This window comes from Choloepus didactylus, chromosome 17 (genome assembly GCF_015220235.1).
Source record: "Choloepus didactylus isolate mChoDid1 chromosome 17, mChoDid1.pri, whole genome shotgun sequence".
Classification (NCBI taxonomy): domain Eukaryota; kingdom Metazoa; phylum Chordata; class Mammalia; order Pilosa; family Megalonychidae; genus Choloepus; species Choloepus didactylus.
The window spans coordinates 1,126,646-1,147,080 of NC_051323.1; the positions used below are offsets into that span (position 1 = coordinate 1,126,646).

At 35.6% G+C, this 20,435-nt stretch overlaps 1 protein-coding gene across 3 annotated transcripts in view; it reads left to right on the forward strand.

Moving 5' to 3' along the window:
• Positions 1 to 3,884: 3,884 nt before the first annotated feature.
• Positions 3,885 to 20,435, forward strand: part of LOC119511993 (zinc finger protein 33B-like) — a 53,312-nt gene continuing 36,761 nt past the window's right edge. For all 3 annotated transcript variants that reach the window (XM_037806469.1, XM_037806468.1, XM_037806470.1), the window contains exons 1-3: positions 3,885 to 4,041; positions 5,316 to 5,374; positions 13,417 to 13,482. In XM_037806469.1, coding sequence (XP_037662397.1) covers positions 3,903 to 4,041; positions 5,316 to 5,374; positions 13,417 to 13,482 — 264 coding nt within the window. In that variant the 5' untranslated portion in view covers positions 3,885 to 3,902. The remainder of the gene's footprint in view (positions 4,042 to 5,315; positions 5,375 to 13,416; positions 13,483 to 20,435) is intronic.

Sequence of the window (20,435 nt, forward strand, 5' to 3'; positions counted from 1 at the left end):
TAGTTGTTCCTGGTTGTTCACTAGTTACTCCAGGGAACTAACTAGATTCCACTCCTCTCTAGGCTGCCATCTTGCCCCCTCCTCTCTCCCTCACTTTTTATTTCACTTTCCAATTCTGGGGCCCATTCTACATGACACCATTTTAGTTTCCTCCACCCCCTTTATTTCATATGAGACCTTTCTGCCTGTGATTACTTCCCCATTATGATATCATACCTCATGGAGCCAGATTGGGCCAATCCAAAAAGGTCCTTTTTTTCATTTCAGTTATCCAGCATAGTCTCAGCTGAGTATGCTCACTTCTTGCTAATAGTTCTACTTAGCTCTCACTTTTCTCTGGGGCACTTTTGTATGCAGCACTCCTCAGTAGCTTGTGTTCTACCCTGGGTCTCTGAGGACCTGAGTCTTTATGCTTGGGTATGTGTGGGGTTCTAAGTCACTGCTGTGAGTGGCTCTATGGTCTTCATCTGCAGCAGGAGGTTCCCAGTCTATGTTGCCTCTATTTGGCTCTTTGTATGGGAGTGAGTGAGAGGGAAGATTCTGAAATGGCAGGTCTGAGACATAGATTTCCTATCTTTTTGGTGTTTTCGTTTTAGTAGATTCAGCATTTGTGGAGTATTTCTCCAGTTTCTATCATCCTCCAGAGTTCTAAGCAAGTGGGATTTGTCCTTTTATTACTTGTTTCTGAGAGGAGACTTTTCCAGGAGATGTCTTACATCATTGTGTTGATGACCCACACAGTTTTGACTAGTGTACCTTTGTACCAAGTTTCTCACATATTTTTATGTTTATGGTAATGATGATGTTTTGTCATTTGCTTGTTTTTCTTCAGTTTTCAGTACTTTTTCTTAGAATAGACAGGTAAATTTTTATAAAAACACAATCTAGCCTTAAATATGCTCATGCAGTCTGAATTTTTAATTTCAAAACATTTCATGAACAGCTCTCTATATGAAGTAGTATACCTCTACATTATCACTCTTAATAGTTACACAGTCTTACATTGTATGGACTGCCTCAAATTACTTTACTTACACAAACTTGAAGGATGTTTTGCTTCCAATATTTTCTTTGATAAACTAAATTATTAGGACCACTGCTCATTATTTATCTATTATCTCTTAGCATCAAATCCAACTTTCTTATTGATATAGTGCAATATTAGTGCCAGGACTATGTAAACTACATTTCATGTCTGTCCCCTAGCTGGCAGTTAGGTTTTGCCTTAAGATGTCCTACAGGAAGTTTGGGGGTGGTGGTGGATGGCAAGATAAGGGGCTTTCTTTCCTTTTTGCAGGATGTTCTTGCCAGCACCACCCCAACAGTGGCCGTTCACCTCAGCCATTAATTCTATTCTCCAGTGCTTTCCTCTTTTAAATAATCTTAATAGCGTTATAATGCACATATCATAACATTCATTCCTTTAATGTGGACAGTTCAGTGGTCTGAAGTATAATCTCACAGTTGGGCAACCATCACCACTATCCAATTCCAGAACATATTCATTGACTTCTAGCTTCATCTAGCTGTCCCAGATCCAGCCACATTGCTCCCTTTTTTAGTACCAGCACAAGCTGAGCAGCAAGCCCATCAGAGATGTGAGTCCAAGAGGTTTTATCCCCAACATGCCCTCTTGAAGGGCCAGCAGCAACTGGGCAGCACCCAGGTCTTTTTCTGAGTACCTGAGGTACTAGCCTGATCCAGACATTGCCTCTTCCTCCTATTTCTAATCATAGCTCTATTAGGCCCTCTTCTGAGCTGCTAGTTTTTGATAATCTTAACCACTTCCTTTTTGTTTCTCAGCCCCAAGCTGGTATCTGCTTTTATCAGTTGTTATCCCTGTCTTAGGTCAGTGTTCACTTTTTGCTTTTTAGTACTTCAACACCTGTTTTAACTAATTCCTCATATTAAATTCTCTCTGTTCTAATACTTGAGTGGTCTTTCTTTTCCCAACTGGACCCTGATTGATGAACATATACTTGTACATACATCAATGAAATTTTATTATTATAAAGTCATATATAGTTATGAAAATGGAACTGCTAGTTTAAAAGTCCTTTTAAAGTTTGATAAAAATCAAGCCTCCAGAGGTTTATGTGAATTACATTCTCAATAAAAGTGAACAGGAATGCCCCTAACATAACTGTATATTACACTTCTTTTTATCTTTTCAACTGTTATATTTCAAAATGGTGTATTATTTCTTCATAAAATTTCCCAAATTTTAAACAACTGTAATGTCCCTAAATGAGGGAATGGATAAGTAAACTGTGGTAGATACATACCACGGAATATGACTCAGTAAAAAAAAATAAAAGGGAATCATGACATTTGTACATGAGACAGGATGAAGACTCTCAGATAAAATGTGCTAAGTAAATGACACCAGATTCAAATGATTACAAACTATATGATTCCCCTTACATGATATTCTGGAAATGGCAAAACTACAGGCATGGAAAACTGATCTGTAGTTGCCAGAGTTTAAGAGCATTGAGTTTGACCTCAAAATGGTGAAGAAATTTCGGGGGCAGTTATGAAACTATTCTCTATCTTCAGTATGGTAGTGGTTACAAAAGTCTATGCATTTGTCAAAACTCATAAAACTGTGTACTGAAAAGAGTGAACTTTACCATATATACATTAAAAATAAATTTTAAATCTCAATAAATAGTATGATACTTGTTTTTCTTAACCTCTGCATTTCCTTAAATTCTCATAATGGACATTTTCCAAACAGTTATTACTCCTTTTTGTTTTCCTTTTTATTAAATTACTGTTTAGTTCTTCAGTTGATTTTAAGAGTTCCTTATATATTAAGTCAAATCTTTTCTTTCAATTAGTAAAAATATAATTTCCTGGTTTCTTTTAATCTTTCTTTTACTGTAACTTTTTCTATAATAAAATGTATCAGATATTAAATTTATGGTTCCTATATTTGGTGTCACAGGTTCTTTACATATTATCTACCTCTCTCTATGTATTACTAACTTAGGGGTTTAGTTTAAAAGTTGCACATCCTGAATCCATGTGAAATTTATACAATGCTAATGTGTAATCTAGAAATATAACTTTATCTTTGAGATTCTTTGGAATGACTTGCTGTTTGGAATGTTCCAGGCTTTCACCCACTGCTTTAAAATGCAACATTTCAAAATACTCTTAATCATGGCTCTATACTTCTGTGACACAGTTGCCAATCTATTTTGAATACCCAAATAATATTATTCATATTGCTATTTCTTAGGCATTACTCTGCTTTAAAAATGTTTCCTGCATGTTAATTTAGGTTTTCATTTATTGCAGATTAAGTTGACAATAATTTTGTAAAGTATATATATAAAAGTCAAAGAGGAAAAAATACATAAAAAAATTTGTTGGGATTCTTATTGGAATTTTGTCAAAGATATCCAATTTCCTATCTATGAAAGTGTCTATCTGTTTAATATTTTTAACATCACAGGGGAGAGAATAGGTGTGATCATTTACTTTCTTCTTTTGGATTGCGTGTACTTTCTCATTTATCTATACTTTCAGTTTATTGCTTTTGTTATTTTGATAAAATAGCTTTCTTGTCCCCCTCGCCCACTCCCCCCGAGAGAATTGTTGATACTCTTAGTATTTAAAAGTGAAATTGACATGCAGCTTTCCTTTCCTTGCAGCTCTGTGTCTAAACCGTACATTGGCCGCACATAGAGCCCAAATGTAATCTATGACTTTTGAGGAACCCCTGATGGAACCAGGGCTCCAGGCTGCTTGGGTGATACCATCCCAGATCCCCAAACCCGCAACGTGCTAAGGAAGCACCCCTCAGGCAATCCCAAAAGGTTGTTCGCGGAGACTTGTGGGAAATGTAGTTTTGACGTTTGGCGATGCCGACTCTGCGTGCGGATCTTCTGCGCATGCCTTGGACATTTTGCCTCAGAACACTTCCGCCTTTTCCTTCTGGGTTTTCCTACGTTCCCGGGTGGGAGGCGGTCCCGGGGTCGCCGAGTCCTGGCGCTCTTCGGGGTTCAGTGCAACACGACGTGGGAGCGGCGGGTGAGTCCTGGAGGGGTGGGCAGGGGCCGAGTGGGGCTCCCCGAGCCTTGACGGGGTGGGCGGGAGGCGACTACAGCCCAGCGGTTCGGAGGGGCCCTGCGCATCCTGCAGGAGACCCTAAGCACTTGCGGCGCCGGCGCGACTCTGGCGGTGTCGGGTGCAGAAACGCTAGGGCGCTGAGTTGTCGCGTGCCCATCCCCTGCGCTGAGAGGGCGGCGCCGTCCGCGACACCCAGTCTGTTGGGCCGCGGGGGATAAGGCTTGTGCGCATGTGTGATGAGTGCGCGTGCGTAACGTGTGCTTGTCCGGCGGGGCCCGTCTGCCACAGCTGATTCGGTTGTCACTTTTCACTGGATCGACTCCATTCTCTTGGTTTTCCGTTCATCCTTTCTAGATTCTGAAGTGCTCTGCAATCACGTCCATTACTGCATCTTGACACATGTTAATGTTCCTTTATCTTGACTTACTCGCATTCAGGAAGGATCAGCTATTTCTGTTTGAAAAGACAAGAAGAAAAAATCTTAATTCTGACGGTTAATGACTTGTTCAGTATTGCAGTTTGTTAGTCGCAAAGACGACAGTAAAAGATAGGTGCCCTCACGCCCCAGCCAGTACTGTCTGCTTTCCCACACATGCGAAAGCAAGAGCCTTTGAGTAATGGCAACAAATTTAGATAAAGAAATTGACACATTGGCCTTTATTTAAAGCACTGCTTTTCATAACTTTTCATATATATATATATATTTATGTTATGTATATATATGTTTTTTATATATATATATGTTATATATATATATATGTTATATATATATATTTTATTTTTTTCTTAAGCCTTTTATTTAGAAATAACTTCACACTTATAGGACAGTTGGAAAAATAATACAAAACCCATACTGGGAATGTCCCCCTCCACCCCCCACTCCCCCACATTTGCCCTTCCTTCCTCCCTTCCTTCCTATGTGTTTCACAATTCTGTAATTTTTTTTTTTTGTCAACACCAAAGGAGATTTAAACTGTTAAAAAGTCCTAAGTAAGCAAATGCTTACATTTGCCCAGTGAAAAATGTTATTCCCAAGAGCTGCATGAGTATATTAGAGTCATATTAGGTGGGTGGTTTTTCACCATTTTCCTGCCCCTTCTCAAGGGTCAAAGGGACATTATCCCACAGGGGGGCAGTTTATCTAGTGGGTGTGTGTAGCTTTTCAGGGCAGGAGAATCCAGGAGCTCAGGGCAGGCCAGGTCTTTCATGACTCCATTCTTCTTCTCCTAACCCAGCCATATCTTCGGAGTTGTCTACATTTTCCAAAGAGCAGCAGAAAATGAACAGATTCCAGGTAAGTTGTTTGTGTATTCATTCCTCACTGTATTTTACAGTGGACTTTGTAAGGTTTTTAAGAGTCCGTTTTTTGAGATGGTAAAAAAAATCAAACTTCATGAAAATATAGAATAACAGATCAGTAGAAGGCCAAGTTGGCATGTAGATATTCACTGATCGTAGAATCTTAGAGTTACTAAGTTGAGCTGCAAATATGTCTCTGATGTTCCAACATCCATGACAGAAAGGCAGACACCCTATTTTGCAAGATTTGCATTTATTTTAAGAATAAATCATAGTGATGGATCAGAGGACAGAAAGATGTCCTGGAAAGTTATCTGTTTTGGTCTTAACATAGAGATTCATGGTGAGTATCCTTCCAGTGAGCCCTGAAATGAATGTAACCTGTTGCCTCAAACTTCCTTAATGGGAATAAAAGGGTTTAAGACCTGGTTCAATTTCCTGACGGTTTTGCTGGATGCTGGGATAAAATCTCAAATGTTTAGAGGGATGAATGATTTGCAGGCCTGTAATAAAACATCTCCATAACAGTTTTATCTCAGGCAGGTCATTTGTACAGGTTGTGCAGTAGGCAATTTAAAGTTCAATTTTGTATGTGTTTCTGAGCATCTTAATCAAGTTCACCTCATAAAAAAGTGTCTTGGTTTTTCCCCTCCGCTTTTCAGAATCTGTCAGGTAAAAGGTCACCAATGGCAACTGTAGTTGCCTTCCTTGAGCAACTGCTGTTACCTTACTGACTGCTCTCTTCTGGAAAGTCTCCTCTGTTAGCTTCTGATACCACTCTTCTGAAGTCTCTTAGAGCCTTCTTTATCATGCCCCATAGTTCAGTTCCAAGTTTTCATCCTTTGTCTGCTAACTAGTCTTCTCATTTTACATGTACATTGAAAAAATACATAGACATTTAAACAGTACTGTGTATTATTTTGGATGCTTTTAAAAAATATATAATACATCCTTATTTATGATACACTTGTACACAATTCACCAATAATTTGAGATCTCTCCATATGTAGTTTATTTGTATTAATGTTATATAGTATTCCATTGTGTGGCTACATTATATTCTATTTACTATATTCTTTTGTTGATAAACATTTCAGTAATTTCTATTTTTCAGTAATATAAATAATGCTGCTATGAACATCCTTGTCATTCTCTTTGTGCAGAGGTACGGATGTATCTGTAGGCTCTAGAGCATTGCTTCCCAAAATGAGGTCCCTTCACCAGCAGCAGAAAGTCATCACCTGGGGATCTGTTTGAAATGCATATTCTCAGGCCCCACCCCAAATCTACTAGAAAAGAATCTCTGCGGGTGGGGTGCAGCAGTCTTTTTAACATGGCTTCCTTGATGCCTGTTAAGTTTAAGAATCATTGCTTTATGGTATGTACCTGTGATTAATAGTTTTGGTTAATGAAATATGAGGTTCTCAGTTATTTTAGCTACATCATTATTCGTTAGAAGATTATATTTCCTCCATCTTTGCCAGATCTAAAAATCATTTCCACACTAATGGATAAAAAACGTTAGTTTTAGTGAGATTAGTGAGGTTGTGCAACTTTCATAAATTTATGGCTTTTCAAGTTGCTTTCTTATACTGACTTTTGTAAGAATTTCTTACGTGTTTTGGATAGTAATTCTTTGTTTTAGCTATTGTTAATTTTCTTCTCCCAGCATGCCCTTTGTCTTTTAACTTAAAATTATTCTTTCTGAAAGTTTTACATTGTGATATAACCCTTTGTATTTTCTGTTTTTTTAGTCTTGTTTTAAAAACTGTTTCTTACCCCAGGAGCCTAATGGAATATTTTGTCTAAAAATGTTTAAATTTCCCTTTATATTTAGCACCTTAGTCTATTTGGAATGTATTTTTTATATAATGTGATGAAGAGATCTAATTTTATTTTTTTCCATCTGTAAAAAATAAGCAGCACAATAAAAGGATAACACTTCCTGACCAAAGTCTGTCAGGATAGACCTGAGTGGGAATGCCTGCCAGTTTTCTTCATTATTCATGCTACTGTCTTTGGACTGAGATAGATTATCAAGTTCACAAAGTATCCGTTGAGGCTTATTTTACTAAAAATGAGAGTTTAATTTTTTCAAATGTCTCCTTAACATTTTATGGGGATGGTGAAGTAATTTTTCTCTCTAGGTTTATTGGATTATATTTGTACATTTCCAAATATCTAACCTTTGTGTTCTGGAAAACAGCCCCACTTGATCAAAAAATGTTATTCTTATGCTCTGCATAATTCTGTTTAATATTTCTTCCATAAAATTATCCATAGTATTCTCTTATCATTTGTAAAATGTTTAATCCATCTGTAGGTGTCGCTTTTTATTCCTAGCAGTTTTTATTCCTAACAGTGCCTTCCTTATTCCCACCTACCCACCCTACCCCCCACACACATATCCATTTTATTAAAGCCTTTTCAATGAACCAATTTTTGGTTTCATTGCTCTTCTCTATAATCAAGTTTTATTAATTTCTACTTTTATCTTTATTCCTTCCTTCAACTCTCTTTAGTTATAGGCTGTTTTTTTCTAACTTTTTTTGTTGTTGAATATAAGTTCATTAATTTTAAAGCTTTTTAGTAGATGCATTTAAATTTATAAATTTCTCTCTAAATACCACCTTAGCTACAAACCCCAAGTATTACTATTTAGTGCTTTTTTCCTAAATAGCTTGTAATTTTCTTGATGATGTTTTCTTCCGTAAATTAAAATGTACTTTAATTTTTAATAAGTCTGATATCTATTGTTATAGCAGACATATAGAAAAGTGCACAAATGTTACATATAGAGCCCAGTGAATTATTACAAAACCAGCACCCATATACCTACTACCCAGGTCAAAATAGAACATTACCATGGTTCCCAAAGCTTCTCTAATGTCTCTTAACAATCCTTTGTATCCCCCTACTCCTGAAAGGCTAAGAACTTATTTTTTAATTAATTTTTATTAGAGAAGTTCTAATTTTACAATAAAATCATGCACAAAGCGTGGAGTTCCCATATACACCCTCTTCCCAAATGCAGTTTTCCCAGTTAATTAACAGTTTGCATTAGTGTGGTACTTTTGTTTATGATTGATAAAACAATATTATTATAATTGCTCTATTAACTGTAGTATATAGTTTACATTAGGGGGTCACTGTTTATGTAGTACAGTTTTCTTTTTTTTTAATTTTGAAGAACCCTTATTTTAAACACTGTAGATTAGTATTTTTTTTTTTTTTGATAAATTTTTCTTTGGAAATAATTTCAAACTTACAAGACAGTTGAAAAAATAATACAAAACCCATGCAGAGAACTCCAACACACCCCTACTCTGGTATTCAGAACCACCAACTTTAAACATTTTACTGCATATACCCCATAATTTGTTCATTTTGTCTTTCTGTCTATCCATCTATCTACCTTTCCATTTCTCCATCCATCCCTCCATTCCTCCCTCCATCTAGCCATCCATCCATTTATCTATTGATCCATTGATCTGTCTAGCTATCTATCTTTTTAAACATTTGAGAGTAGGTTTATGCATCATGCTCCTGGGACACTTAATACTCCCATGAACATTTCCTAAAAACAAGGATATTCACTAGTGTAACCACCTTATATACAGTTATCAAGTTAAATAAATTTAGTAATTGATTGAAAGCTTACAGTCTATATGCCAAGTTTTTTATATGCCCCAATAATGTCCTATTAGGTATTTTCTCCTCAATTATTAGATCCAGTCCAGTATCATGTATTGTATTTAGTTGTTATTTTCTCTTTAGTCTCTGTTTTTTTAATTGTGAAAACATATATACAACATGAACTCTTCCATCTCAAAGACTCCCAAGCATACGAATCAGTGGGATTAATCACATTATCATTGATGTGCTACCGTCATTGTTAACAGAATTTTCTTATCATTTCAAACAGAAACCCTGCACTTATTATGCATTAACTCCTAATTCTCACTACCCCCACCCCACCCCACTCCATCCTTCTACTTTCTGACTATGACTTTGTATAATTAGCTGTTTTGTGTAAATAGAATTAAGTAAATCTGTCACGTTGTGTCTAACTTATTTCACTCAGCATGGTTTCTTTAAGGTTCATCCATGTTTGTAGGATGTAACAGAAATTCATTCCTTTTAAGGCTGAGTAATATTCCATTTTATGTATATGCCACATTCTGTTGATCCATTTGTCTGCTAATGGACATTTGAGTTGCTTCATCTTTGGAAATTGTGAATAATGCTGCCATGAACATTGATGTACAAATACCCTTCTGAGTATCTGCTTTCAGTTCTTCTGGGTGGTATATATATCTAGAAGTGGGATTGCCAGGTCATAGGCTAGTTCTGTGTTTAACATTTTGAAGCAATGCCAAACTTTCATAGGGCACCATTTTACATTCCTGCCAGTGATGCATGATGTTTCCTATTTCCCCATGTTTTTTTCCATTTTTTAAATAATAGCAACTCTAGTGGGTGTGAGGTAATATCATTGCATTTCTCCAGTGACTTATATGTTGAGCATCTTGTGCCTTTTGGCCATTTGTATATTTTTGGAGAAACGTCTGTTGATGTCTTATGCCCATTTTTTAATTGAGTTTGTCATTTTGATACTGAGTTGTAGGAGTTCTTCATATATTCTGGATTTTATCAGATATATGGTTTCAAATATTTTCTCCCATTCTGCAGGTTGTACTTGTTAATGTCTTTTGAGGCACAAAAATTTTTAATTTTGATGAACTACCATTTATCTTTTGCTTTTGATGCTCTTGATTTTGGGCCATATTTAAGAATCCAATGCCTCTTACAATGTCCTGAAGGTATTTCCCTAGGTTTTCTTCTAATAGTTTTGTATCTTTAGCTCTTATATTTATATCATTGATCCATTTTGAGTTAATTTTTATATATATATATTGAGAGGAAGGGGGTCTAGTACATTCCTTTGCATGTGGATATCCAGTTCTCACAGCACCATTTGTTGAAGAGACTATTCTTTCCTCATTGATTGGGCTTGGAATCGTTGCCAAAATCAGTTGGCCATAGATATGCAAGTTTATTTCTGCACTCTCATTTCTATTCCCTTGATCTATATTTATGTCCTTGGGCCAGTAATACACTGTTTTTATTACTGTAGCTTGGTAGTAAATACTGAAAAGTGTGAATTCTCCAGCTTCGTTCTTTTTCAAGATGTTTTTGGCTGAGGTCCCTTGGACTTCCTCATAAGTCTGATGTGGAAGCTTTTCCATATGTGATTGGGATTGCATTAAATCTGTAAATCACTTTGAAAAATGATATTTTTTTTACTTTTTTTGAGAATTAAAATTTTTTTTTCTTTATTAGAGAAGTTGTGGGTTGACACAATAGTTATGCATAAAATACAGGATTCCCATACATCACCCCACCACCGACAATTTGCATCCATGTGGAACATGTGCTACAATTGATGATAGCAATTTTAAAATTGTAGTTAATAAAGTCCATGGTTTAACTTAGGGTTCACACTGTGTAGTATAGTTCCATGGGTTTTTTTGTTAATTTCTATTCTGTTACCATATATACTACCTAATATTTTCCATTTTAATAACTTCAGATATATATTTCAGTGCTGTTAATTACATTCACAGTGTTACCATCAACACCATCCATTACCAAAACATTTCCAGCTTTTCAGATAGGAACCCTGTACATTTTAAGGTTTAACTTCCCATTACCTACCTGCCCCCTCTCCCCACACCCTTCTCCTGGTAACCTATATTCTAGATTCTGACTCTATGAGTTTGCTTATTCTAATTGTTTCAAATCAGTGAGATCATACAATATTTGTCCTTTTGTGTCTGGCTTATTTCACTCAACATGATGTCTTTAAGGTTCATCCATGTTGTCACAAGTATCAGGATATCAGTCCTTTTTATGGCTGAATAATATTCTGTTGTACATATATACCACATTTTGTTTATTCATTCATCTGTTGATGGACACTTGGGTAATACCCATCTTTTAGCAATTGTGAATAATGCTGCTATGAACATTGGTGTGAAAATATCTGTTCAAGTACCTGCTTTTGACTCTTTTGGGTATATACTGAGTAGTGGGATTGCCGAGTATATGGTACTTCTATACTAGCTTTCTGAGGAACCACCAGACTGTCTTCCACAATGGCCGCACTATTTTACAGTGCCACTGGCAATGAATGAATGTTCCTATTTCTCCACATCCTCTTCAACACTTGTTATTTCTTTTATTATTATTATTTTTTAATAGCAGCAATTCTGGGTGTGAAATGATATCTCATGGTTTTGAATTCTATTCCCTCTGGCTGATGATGTTGAGCATCTTTTCATGTGCTTTCTGGACATATGTCTATCTTCTTTGGAGAGATGTCTATTCAAGTCTTTAGCCTATTTTTTAATTGAGTTGTTTGTCTTGTTTGTTAAGTTGAAAGATTTCTTTATATATTCGGTATATAAACTTTTACCAGACATGTGGTCTCCACAAATATTTTCACCCATTGTGTAGGTTGTCATGTTACTTTCATGATAAAGTCCTTTGAGGTGTAAAAGTTTTTAATTTTGATGAGGTTCCATTTATCTATTTTTCTTTTGTTGCTTGTACTCTGGGTATAATCTCTAAGAAACCATTGTCTAACACAAGGTCCTGAAGATGCTTCCCTACATTTTCTTCTAGGAGTTTTATTGTCCTAGTTCTTATATTTAGGTATTTCATCCATTTTTAGTTGGTTTTATATATGGTGTGAGGTAAAAGTCTTCCTTTTCTTTTGCAAATAGAGATCCAGTTTTCCCAGAATCATTTGTTGAAGAGTCTGTTCTTTCCTAATTGAGTACTTTGCCACCTTGTCAAAAATCAGCTGGCCATAAATGTGTGGGTTGATTTCTGAACTCTCGATTCTGTTCCATTGGTATATGTATCCTTGTGCCAGTACATTCTTGTGTGGCTACTGTGGCTTTGTAATATTTTTTAAGATTAGGAAGTATGAGTCCTCCAACATCATTCTTCTTTTTTCAACATGGCCTTAGCTATTCAGGGCCTCTTACTCTTCCATATAAATTTGATGATTGGCTTTTCAATTTCTACTACTATTTTGTTTTTATTAATGAAGAATATTTTTAGTATTCTTTCTTAACAATTTTATTAAAAATTAGATCTGCCATCAGGAAACTTTCAAATTGATTATGTCTTGATTTGTGAGAGTTCTAACTATGATCCTGGTACTGTTAACTACATTTTTGGATTAGCTAATATAGCCCTAAAGCAGCTTTATGTTGTAGTCTGTGATAAGGGTTTATATTTGGAATCTATATGAAATAATTGATTTAAGGAATATGTTGTGTGACACTTGAAAATTTTGAGTCTGAGTCTACTGGAAGTTGCCTATTCTTCTGGATGAGGTAGATAATCTAACAAGTTGTTGCCTAAAATGTGAGAACTACTTGGTAGAAAGGGTGTTTGAAGTTCCTTTAGCTGGTCATTAGGGGCCAATTGCTGAAAACAAGTCACTCTGAAGATCTTGGCATTCTGTTGCTAGTTTTATCAGTTCACTTCACCTTCCCTCTTGAAAAATGTATCTTACTTTATTCTCAATCAGTGTACTCTTTCCACATTAAATATTTAAGGAACCTCAGCCTTGGTACCCATGATATGTAGCTGCATCAAAATATGTAAAAATTTTATTTACATGTTCTTTATTAGCAACTTAAGAAAAGGTCACAATTTCAAACCTCTTTCCTTTCAGAAACTATTCATATGCAGATTCCTACAGCTGCCAGCTATGGATTTACCAGGAACTAGTTATTACTAGTCTCATATTAATTCATTATTTCATTTATGCCATTTTTCTCCTTTTTTGGATTCTGTTTTTTTGTTTTTTTTTTAGGTATAATATATACATGTGTGTGTGTATATGTATCTATCTATCTGTATATATTCATACATACATATGCATATAATAAGGTATGTAAAGTGAATTCACCATAATTATGTAATGCTCATTTTTAAAATCTTGTAACCATGACCCAGAACAAGATATTCAATGTTTCCAGCACCTTTCCAGGTTCAACCTATCCACTCCCCCTCCCCACAAAGGTAGGTACTGTTTTGAACTGTCATCGTTGCCTGTTTTTGAAACTCATACACAGCATTAGCATGTACACTTTCATATCAGGATTCTTTTATTCAGTGTATGTTCAATTTATCCATGTTGATGAGTGTGCTAGTAGTTCATTCTTTTTATTGCTACATAGTGTTCCACTGCATGAAAATACTATAACTTATTTACCCATTCTCCTCTTGACAGTCATTTTATTATTCTATTTTGTCTTTGTTCATTATACTATTCTGTGTTTTTTTAGTGGTTTAGTAAATATCACTACAGTAAATATCTTAACTTATTTTTGTCTACCTGAAATTTTCCATTTCAAAGAGAATGCAAGAACCTTAAAACAGTTTACTTCATTTACCCCCTTCTGGTGCTTTTTGCCACTGTTATATTTTGGGTTTATATGTATGTAATAAATTCCAAAAGACATTACTATTGTTGCTTTAAATTTCCTTTTCAGTTTTTTTATTAGTTCCTGAAGTTTTGTGCTTACCTCAGATATCATTTTCCTTCAGTCTGAAGAGTTGTAGTATTTCTTATTGTGCGTTTGTGCTGTTGATAATTCTTTTTCAACCTTTATTTGTCTGGAAAATATATTCACTTTAGAAAACTTATTTGTGCTAGATATAGAATTCTTTGGGAGCATTTTTCTCAGTTATTTAAAAATGTATTCCATTTAGATTTTTTCATTTACAAACAGCCTTTTCAAATTCTGCTCACTGTCTTCTGACTTCCTTTGTTTCTTTTGAACTTTGCTGCCAGTTTTGTTATTGAGCTATTTTGTTTTTTCCCTCATTAATTTATAGAATTTCTTTCAATATTAAATGTAGAACGCCTTTGTCAGATTATGTATTTGGAAATCTTCTACTCTGAGTTAGATTTTTATTCCCTTGCTGCTCTTTGATACAGATGTATTCTTAATTTTAATATAGTATGATTAATATAATTTGTTCCCTGTTTAAGGTATCTTTCAGAAAATAAAAATTTTCTGAAATTTTTAATGTTTTCTTTTCAAATTTAGATTTATGTATTGTCTCAAATGGATTTCTATGTACATTTTATGGAGCATTAAATATTCATCTTAATTTAACAAGCACTGTTATTGAAATGACTGTCATTTTTTCACCCTTTGTCATGTGTAGGTCAGTTTTTGGACTCTATTCTGTTCACTGATACATTTGAAATCCTTATGCCTGTATCACGCCATTCATAATAATTCTTGATTTATAATGACATTTCATCTGGTTTCATTTTTCTTCAAGATTGTCTTGTCTTGTCTTAACTCTTTGCATTTCCACATATTTTAGCATTAGCTTAATATCCAACAAAGTTTCCCTTAGGATTTTGATTGAGATTGCTGTGACTATACATCAAAGTGGGGAATATTGCCAGTTTTATAATATTGAGCCTTCTGAGTCTGGGAATCTGTTACATATCTCCATTTATTTGGATCTTAGTTTCCTTAATTAAATTTTATAATTATCTCTGTAGAGAGATTTTCATATTTTTTGTGCTATTAATTGCATCTGTTATAAATTTAGTCTTCTAATTTTGCTAATAGAAATACCTAAGATTTTTAGATTAAACTTGCATCTAAATTCTAAAACTATAACTTTATTTGGCTTTTTTGTATATGTGATTCCTTTTGCCTTATTACTCTAAGAACTCTAGAAAAATGTTGAGTACAGTTGAACATAGTAGGCATCCTTTTCTTAGTCCTAGTTTTGTCAAACACTTTCCATATTTCACCAAATGTGATTCTTTTCTGTAGGAGTCTGTAGAAATCCTTTATGACTGAAGAAATTTCTTTCTCTTAGCTTGATAAGAGTTTTTGTCATGTTTTTCTGCATGTAATAAAATAATTATATAACCACTTTGTAGTTTTTAAGACTTATTAACTCTTATTTTTCTTTCAGAAAATTCCTCCTGGTGATCATGGCCTATTCTTTCTCTTAGATTTTCCCCTTACATTCTATTCTTGACTTTTTTTTTTTTCCTCCTCGGACTCTTAAGTTTTCTGAGAGCCTTCTCATTCATTCTTCTTTTTAAAATTCAGTTTTATGGAGATATATTCACATACCATACAGTCATCCTCAGTATAAAATCAGTTGTTCACAGTATCATCACAGTGTGCATTCATCACCACAATGAATTTTTGAACATTTTCATTACCACAAACAAAAAATGAATAAGAATAAAAGTTAAAGTAAAAAAGAACATCTAAAACATCCCATGCTCCCCATCCTTCCCTATTATTCATTTACTTTTTGCCCTTATTTTTCTATTCATCTGTCCATACACTGGATAAAGGGAACGAGGGCAGCAAAGTTTTCACAATCACACAGTCACACAGTATAAGCTATATAGTTATACAGTCATCTTCAAGAATAAAGGCTACTAGGTTATAGTTCAACAGTTTCAGGTTTTTTCTTCTAACTTTTCCAATACACTGAAAACTAGAAAGGGATATCTATGTAATGCATAAGAATAACCTCCAGAATGACCTCTCAACTCTATTTGAGATCTCTCAGCCACTGAAACTTTATTTTGTTTCATTTCTCTTCCCCCTAATAGTCAAAGAAGGCATTCTCAATCCCACAATGCTAGGGCCAAGCTCATCGCTGGGAGCCATATCCTGTGTTGTCAGGGAGATTACACCCTTCGGAGTCATATCCCACTTAGGAGGGCAGGGCAGTGAGTTTGTCTGCAGATTTGGCTTAGAGAGGCCACATCTGAGCAACAAAAGAGGTTCTCTGGGGGTGACTTTTAGGCACAATTACAAGTAGGCTTAGCCTCTCCTTTGCAGTAACCAGCTTTATAAGGGCAAGCCCCAAGATCAAGGGGTTGGCCTATTACAATGGTAGTTCCCAATGCTTGCGAGAATATCAGGAATTCCCCAAGTGGGGAAGTTTAATATTTCCAATTTTTCCCCAATCCCTCAAGGGGACTTTGCAAATACTTTTTTATTCTCTGCCCAAATTACTCAGGGATGTATTGGGGCATCAAACTAACCTATACTAACCAACCAAATCTCACTTCCTATTCAAGTTTCCATGTAATTATGTTGTTTGAATAAACTGACCGTACAAGTTAAATTATATAGTGTGTTACAAAAAATATAGGTTTTGCACCTAATAAACAACTCTTCCTTTGGTCTCACACAGAAGTTGAAGTTTTACAAATACTGTCAATATCATCCTTTACCTTTTAGTCTTATTTACCTTAACCCTAACCAAGTCCATTTTGTTAATAACTCTAATTGAGGTCTGATCTTTTTTTTCAGACTCTTTAACATTTGCTTTATGGGTAAAGCTGGCATTCATAGCTGCTGGACTCTATCTCTTAGTCTCAGGTATCACACAGATACCCAAAGTTCCAGGGACTCACCAGATAATACACAAAGAGCTCAGCATGTCAGAATTTAGAAATAACCATTACAACTCAGGAATAGTTGTAGCTTCTGTAAGAGCTTACAATCTAGGAACCTTTTCCATAAGCCTTCCCCTGATAACCTGTGCTGTCAGATTCAATTATCAGAGTTTGTACATTACAGTTAGTCCATATCAGAGAGGCATTATCATGTTTTTCTTTTCATTTCTGGTTCATTACATGCAACATTATTGTCCTCAGTGTCCATTCACCTCACAACTTCAGTCCTTCCTGTAGCAGCTCAATATTTCATTGTATGTGTACACCACAGTTCACCATTCCATTCATCAGTCGATGTAACCTTAGCCTACCTCCATCCATTGCAAATTGTGATACTGACACCATAAACCCCACTGTGCATATGTCCATTTATGTCCCTCTTTTCAGTTCTTCCAAGTATATACCCAGTAACTGAGTTGCAGGACCATATGGCATCCCCATGCTTCACTTCCTGTGGAACCATCACACTGCCCTCCAGATGGACTGCACCATTCTATTCCCCATCAACAATTAGGTGCATCCCTTTCTCCACATTTTCTCCAGCACTTGTAAGTCTCTGTTTGGTTTTTTAGACAGTTTTATTCACACATCATACATTCCATCCTAAGTAAACAATCAATGATTCCCAGTATAATCACATAGTTTTGTATTCACCACTACTCTCTATATAAGGACATTTCCATTTCCTTCACAAAGAAAGAAGAAGAGGTAAAAAGAGAAAAAAAAAGAGAAAGGAAGGAAAAAAGGACAACCAAAAACCAACAAAAGAAAAAATACGGTACAGTACAATAAAGAAAGTCAGACAACACCACCAAAGCCATGAATCCCATACCCTTCCCTTATATTCCTCTCTTATAGCTTTGTTATATTGCCTATGTTACAATTAATGGAAGCATATTACAATGTTACTGTTACAGTAACTATAGACTCTAGTTTGCATTGATTGTATTTTTCCCCAATACAGGCCCATTTTTAACACCTTGCAAAGATGACATTCATTTGTTCTCCCTCATGTAAAAACTTTCTTATATTTGTACCTTTAATCACAGTCATTGACCACTTCAGGTTTCATTAAATTATGTAGTCCCAGTCTTTATCTCTTTCTTTCTTTCTCATGTCCTACATGCCCCTAACCTTCCTCTTTCAGCCATACTCCCAGTCATCTTTGTTAAGTGTACGTACAATATTGTGCTCCAAATCTCTCTCTCCTGTCTTTTCCTATTTGCCTTTAGTGCTCCCTTCAGTATTTCCTTTAGCACAGGTATCTTTTCACAAACTCTCTGTATCTCTTTGTCTGGGAATATTTTAAACTCTCCCTCTTTATTTTTTTTATTAAGATTTATTCACACACCATACAGTCATCCAAAATATACAATCAATTGATCACCCCGATCTATTTTTTTTAACATTTTCCTTGTACCAGAAAAAGTGATAAGAATAAAAAAAAATAGTGAAAAAAGAACACCCAAATTGCTCCCCCTGCCCTATTTTTCCTTTAGTTTTTTGCCCCCATTTTTCTACTCATCCATCCATACACTGGATAAAAGGAGTGTGATTCACAAGGTTTTTAAAATCACCCTGTCACCCCTTGTAAGCTGCATTGTCATACAGTCGTCTTTAAGAATCAAGGCCACTGGGTTGGGGTTTGATAGTTTCAGGTATTTGCTTCTAGCTATTCCCATACATTCAAACCTAAAAAGTGTCATCTATATAGTGTGTAAGAATGTCCACCAGAGTGACCTCTCAACTCCATTTGAATTCTCTGAGCCACCGAAGCTTTATTTTGTTTCATTTTGCATTCCCCTTTTGGTCAAGAAGATATTCTCAGTCCCATGATGCTGGGACCAGAGTCATCCCTGGGAGTCATATTCTCCATTGCCAAGGAGATTTACACCCCTAGGAGTTAGGTCCCACATAGCGGGGAGGGCAGTGAGATGACTTGCCAAGGTGGCTTAGAGAGAGAGGGACACATCTGAGCAACATAGAGGGACATGGGGAGACTCCTAGGCACAATTATAAGTAGGCCCAGCTTCTCCTTTGCAGTAACAGGCCTCCTAAAGGCAAGTGCCATGATAGAGGGCTCAGCACATCAACCCACCAGTCCTCAATGTTCATGAGAACATCAGCCACCATCCAGGTGAGGAAGCCCATCACCTCTGTGTTTTCCCCCAGCTCCTCAGGGGGGCTTTGCATATTTTTTTCATTGTTTCCTTTTTTAAATTAACTTTTTCAAAAAAAAAACAGACAATAAAAAACCTTTTCAAACAAAACCAAAACAAAGGAATGAAAAAAAAATCATAGAATAACAAATAACCTAGAATTACAAAACCAAAGCAAAGGAATAAGAAAAAACAAATATTCTAGAATAACAGATATCCTAGAATTACTTCCAACATGTTCCTATTCTACCCCAGGAAAATATACCAACTATAACCCAGGAAAGGAATAAGAAAAACAGATAACCTAAGATAACTACATTTCTATGAACTTGTTCCTATCATACCCACCAGAAATTAACAAACCATAGTCATTCCTGAGCATTCCCAAAACATTAAATTTACCCACAATAACTTATCTGTTCTTACTAGATTATCATTTCCCCTTCACGAATTGCTATCTATTGCTAGGTCCCCTACATTCTACATAATAAACCATTTATTTTACATTTTTCAGTGTTCACATTATTGGTAACATATAGTATTTCTCTTTTTGTGCCTGGCTTATTTCACTCAGCATTATGTCTTCAAGGTTCATCCATGTTGTCATGTTTCATGATATCGTGCCTTCTTATAGCCGTGTAGTATTCCATCGTGTGAATATACCACATTTTATTTGTCTACTCATTTGTTGAAGGACATTGGGGTTTTCATCTCTTGGCAATTGTGAATGTTGCTGCTATGAACATTGGTGTGCAGATATCTGTTCATGTCACTGCTTTCACATCTTCTGGATATATACCAAGAAGTGTGATTGATGGATCAAAGAGTAACTCTATATCTAGGGTTCTAAGGAACTGCGAAACTGTCTTCCAGAGTGTCTGTACCATTATACAGTCCCACCAACAATGATTAAGAGTTTCAGATTCTCCACATCCTCTCCAGCATTTGTAGTTTCCTGTTTCTTTAATGGCAGCCATTCTAATTGGTGTGAGATGGTATCTCATTGTGGTCTTAATTTGCATCTCCCTAATAGCTAGTGCAGCTGAACATTTTTTCATGTGTTTTTTGGCTGTTGGTATTTCCTCTTCAGAGAATTTTCTTTTCATATCCTTTGCTCATTTTATAATTGGGTTGTCTGTACTATTGTCGTTGAGTTGTAGGATTTCTTCATATATGCAAGATACCAGTCTTTTGTCAGATACATGTTGTATTAGTTAAGGTTGTCTAGGGAAACAGAATCAATGAGAGGTGTCTATGACTATAAAATTCATAAAAGTGACTCACACAACTGTGGGTATGCACGAGTCCAAATTTGTAGAGAAGTCAGCAAACTGTCAACTCCAAGGAAGATG